The sequence below is a fragment of the Macrobrachium nipponense genome, chromosome 15 (assembly GCF_015104395.2).
Source record: "Macrobrachium nipponense isolate FS-2020 chromosome 15, ASM1510439v2, whole genome shotgun sequence".
In the NCBI taxonomy this organism is placed as follows: Eukaryota; Metazoa; Arthropoda; class Malacostraca; order Decapoda; family Palaemonidae; genus Macrobrachium; species Macrobrachium nipponense.
The window spans coordinates 66,291,556-66,296,264 of record NC_087208.1 but is presented as its reverse complement, the minus strand read 5'-3'; the positions used below and the strand labels follow the sequence as shown (position 1 = coordinate 66,296,264).

Here is a 4,709-nt window from a genome sequence, read left to right as displayed (position 1 = left end):
TTCTCTAGAATATCTAAATATTAAAAAGGATCTTACAGAGAGAACACTCGCAATGGATTTAAGAACCTCTAAGATTAGATCTAGATTAACATAACCTTATGATAAGATTAAACAGAATTGTGTAACATGGGGTCACAATTAGATATATCTTCAGAAGTAAAATCTTGAGTCTTCTCACAAGGAAGGTGGGGAGAAGGGCACCGTGGCTAGCAGTTGACACAGTCATAATCGTGTATGCTGCAATACAAACACACTGTCACTCGATTGCAAAACAACTAACATGTTCAACTTGAGAATGTTGAAGGTTGAAGGGGAAATCACTCAAAACAAATAACATGCAAACTGGTTACCACTTTCTGAGTTACTTTACACAAGAGAAATGACACCCCTTCACGTAGGCTTTAAAGGAGGTTGTTGCACAGAAGTGAATATGAGAACAAATTAAGAAGTAAAGGCAGTCCCCGGGTTACGACGGGTTCAGCTTACAATGTTCTGAGGTTAAGGTGCTTTTCAATTATATTCATCAGAAATTATTTCCAGGGTTATGACGCATGTTCCAGGGTTACAACGCCTACAACGCTGATCTGGCAGAAGAAATATGGCACCAAAAATGCAAAATAATCAATATTTGAAGGTTTTTTTGATGAAAAATGCAATAAGAATGCAGTTTACAGTATAATTTTCAATGCACCCAAAGCATTAAAAGTAAGGTTTTCTTAGGATTTTTATGATGTTCTGGCTTACGACAATTTTCAGGTTACAACGCGTCTCAAGAATGGAACCCCCGTCGTAACCTGGGGACTGCCTGTATATAGCAGAAGGAAATGTGAGTTGGACAATGCCAATTTTTACTGTACCTTTATCCTTGGAGAGATGTTGAAGCCAGACTCTGAATTTACTACAGGGGGTCATCTAAAGACCTCTTTGTAGGAAGGGTGGATGGGTGGGTGAGGGGGGGGGGGGGGTTGTGGTGGGAGACTGACCGACAAGATCTGTCTGCTCTGGCTGTAGGTTGTGATCTCTGGCCTTATATGCTAGCCTTTTCCACTTCTCTGCCTATGCCCAAGGTGTTAACTTTCTGGCCTCCGATCAGCATCTTCTTGACAGCTCAAGATGCAGGTGTCCTGAAAAAAGGAATCCGCGACAACACACACAGAAGAGGACAATTGAAATACAAAGGCAGGACATTAAGGCTGAGGGGCCAGAGTATATTGGGAGATTTCCTGTGAGGATGCCCTGCTTAGCGAATTGCTAATTGGCATGGAATGCCGTTCATCATGCTTCCTGCATGGTCCTAGCAACCTACATGCATTTTCTTTACCTCTCTTTCAAAATGTAGATCATTGAGCATGCATGTGCATTGCAATGAATAAATGCACTTGACAATATATATCAGCAAAGTTCTCCTCGACAAGTTGTTGGAAGTAGCCAAGTTGTAGGATGGCAAGGCTGGACCCCTAGTTAATTGTAAAACGTTCCAGTATTAATATGGGTAGAAATAAACGTGATATTCAATAGAATAAACTACTTGTGGTTGGTAATCAAAACCATTTAGGTGGGCAAGAGGCAAGAAACATACTTGTTCATTTTTCAAAATTCTATAAATACAAATTAGATAATAAGCAAATGATTCACCGGACTACCAAAGCACATGTCTAGACTATCAAGGGACCAAGCCAAAATTAGATAATAAGTAAATTAGTATTGACCAGACTACGAAGCATATTTCAAGACTTTCAAAGGACTACACCAAAATTGTCTAAATGGATATAAGGGCCGAATGGAAATTCACATCAAACTCTACTAAACAAAAATTAGTGGTTTAAGTTTAATCAGTATTCAGCACATAGGGTGAGCATACAAAGTCCACGATCCCAAGAAGACCAGATTCATATAAAAATTCATGAGGATGAATTCTTTTATTGTCTTGAGGTCTTCTGGGCCCTACGTTTCTGGACACCGATTTTTTCAGTTCAGAATTTACTCTGCTAGTAATACAATAAATTATTTTTTATAGATAAGTAATAGGTTCTACAGGTTAGGGGCTAGTGGACGACTTGTACATTGCGTAAAAAAAGATGAGCGAAGCAACAAAATAATTTTTAAATAATAAGACACCAAAAAATATTCATAAATTTTATTTTCTTCAATAATAAGAATCTTAATAAAATTAAACAACATAACAAATATTTAACAGTCAAAGAGCCTTAATTTTCATATTAAGGAATAAATTATCAGTCATTTGATCCACTGGAGGAAATGTCTTTCTCCTCTTGCTAGGAGACGGTGAATTATCTGAGTTGACCCCATCGACCCAATGGGGCTTTGTTAACAAACACTTCTATTTACAAAGGGTTCTGTCTAAGGCACATCAAGCATATGCATTAAGAGAGGCACTTAACATATCTCTACTTAGCTAATAAACTACTAATAGAGATAATTTACATCACAGTCTTGCTATTTTAGAAACATATCTTCAGCTGTTAACTATTTTCATAATAGCACAGCACTTATAATTGCACTTGCTGGCACTTATGATTGCACTTTCTGGCACAAAAACTTAGCAAAAAAGAATTTACTTCAAGCTTTCGTCAGGAGCTGAGATCTCCAAGTGGACATTTTTCTGAAGAGCATCTTTCTGAAGTACAGGAAGCCATGAGCACTTGAAAGCACAGAAATAATATGAGGCCCCTTAGGGAAGAATATTTATATCATAAATATAATACAGCATATGAAACTCGAGATCCAATATCACAAATAGGAATTGCCTATATATTGTACAAGAGTTACGGCACCGGAGTCTACGAAGAACCTCTTGGATAACACAGGCAATAAACCTAAGGGAGGATAATGAGGAACAGACTATGAAAATAGGTAGTTATGTCAGCAACCTTGACAAGACAATAAAAAAGAATGACTTTTACATAAACATCTTTCAATGCCGATACTTGTACTGCTGAAACCAGAATATGCACCATTTACTCAAAAAACCTAGCCAAGTTTTAAACCACTGTTTGAGAAAAAACTACATTATTACCTTCCTGCAACGATTTGAGTGCTTTGGGACCAAATCGATAGACAAAACTTTTCTCTGATACTGGTTTCAGAGCTCCTGTGGCATAGTGGTACCTGAGGCCTCTAGCAAAGTTCTCATAGCTGAGATTCTCACTGGCATGTTTTCCCGTCCTTCTACCCCATCTCTGGGCTATGATAGCAGGCTGGACTAAGCGGAAAATGCCATTAGCTTCATTTTCCCATCGAATGAGGTTTGGATTTGTTGTAGGATCCTTCAACAGCCTAACAAGGAATTCCCAAGATTTAGGACCCCTAAGTCTCTTCTTGCGATTTGTTACTATTTTCCCAAGGAAGGGATCTTCACTGTTTGAATAATCTGGATTCTTCACTGGAGACAACTGAACACCACTTAGATTAAGGGGCTTTTCACTGTCATACCAAATGACATCTCCTTTGAATATATTATTATTGTGGTTTTTCGCAGTGCCATTATTCTGACGCTTAGGTTGGCTAAAAGCTGAGGTTGAGCTTATCTGTATAGGCGATCCAGCATTTACTAAAACAGGTCCTAAATGCTGATTGTGTATTTCAAAACTCATATTATGAGAATGGTACGATGGGGGAGCTGTCACCATGAGGTGGCCATTCCCTCGGCTAGCCTGCATGTCTTTCACCAGACCACGTGGCGGTTCCCGGCTTCCCACCTCACACTCCTCTACCTGAAAAAAGGAACATCAAGTTTTACCTAAGTTTGCTCTTCTAAACAAAGCAATCATACGAAATTGATCACTATTGTTAATTTAATGAAGCAGTTACTGTCATGTCCTGAAAAAATAACAGACTTTACTAATATAATCTTATAATAATACATCATTGTATCACGCACCTCACAATAACTGTAGCAAACTAGATAGGCTTAAAAAATCTAGCGTTCATCGGATAGCTGACAAGCTTTTAATTTCAAAATATCTTTAAAAATTACAGAAAACTATCCAAGTTAATTTTTGAGTATCATTATCATCTTTAATTTGCTATTTAGAGATGGTTTAATTTCCTATTTAGAGGTGATAATGAAAATCACTGACTACATTTTACTGACAAGCTTTACATTACAGTTGATTATATGTAATTGGGGGTTATCTGGGGTCATGACTCCCAAAAAGTGTATCTAATACTTAGCAATTCCTTCAAAACCTTGGGAATGTTAGTTATTATGGGAAAGTTAGCTACTCTAGCAAAATTATCTCTTTCCAATGTGGCTCAACAAAGAAAGTAAGGACTCACCATTGTGGGAATATTCTGAGCAATCTTCATTAATGGTGGCGGCTCTCGAAGTGGAGGCTGAGGCTTGGATTGAGGCTCCCTAAGAGCAATTACTGGATGTGGTATTGACAAAGGAATAGCAGGAACCTGCTGCTGCTGCTGTAAGAGCACAGAGGTGTTCTGAGTGACGGGGCGAAGAAGTTCTTTCCTAAGATGGGAGGTAGGGGACGTGTGCCCTGGTGATGATGAGGAGGAGGAATCCATGGTCGAGTAAGGTTCGGGTATTCGGGAATAGCTACTGGGCTCCTGAAATTGAGAAGGACAAGTCAGTTTGACTGTGAGATGATTATTCTTACCTCTTGTTCAACAATGCTATGTGAAACATTCGGTAGAATTTGGTGGAGTTCTCGGTAACACTATTACAATCCATA

At 38.5% G+C, this 4,709-nt stretch overlaps 1 protein-coding gene across 1 annotated transcript in view; it reads right to left on the bottom strand.

Annotated features, from left to right (window-relative positions):
- Window positions 1-2,122: 2,122 nt before the first annotated feature.
- Window positions 2,123-4,709, bottom strand: part of LOC135195026 (uncharacterized) — an 8,806-nt gene continuing 6,219 nt past the window's right edge. The window contains exons 5-6 of the mRNA XM_064221334.1: window positions 4,300-4,584; window positions 2,123-3,734 (exon numbers count right to left, since the gene is read on the bottom strand). Coding sequence (XP_064077404.1) covers window positions 3,003-3,734; window positions 4,300-4,584 — 1,017 coding nt within the window. The 3' untranslated portion in view covers window positions 2,123-3,002. The remainder of the gene's footprint in view (window positions 3,735-4,299; window positions 4,585-4,709) is intronic.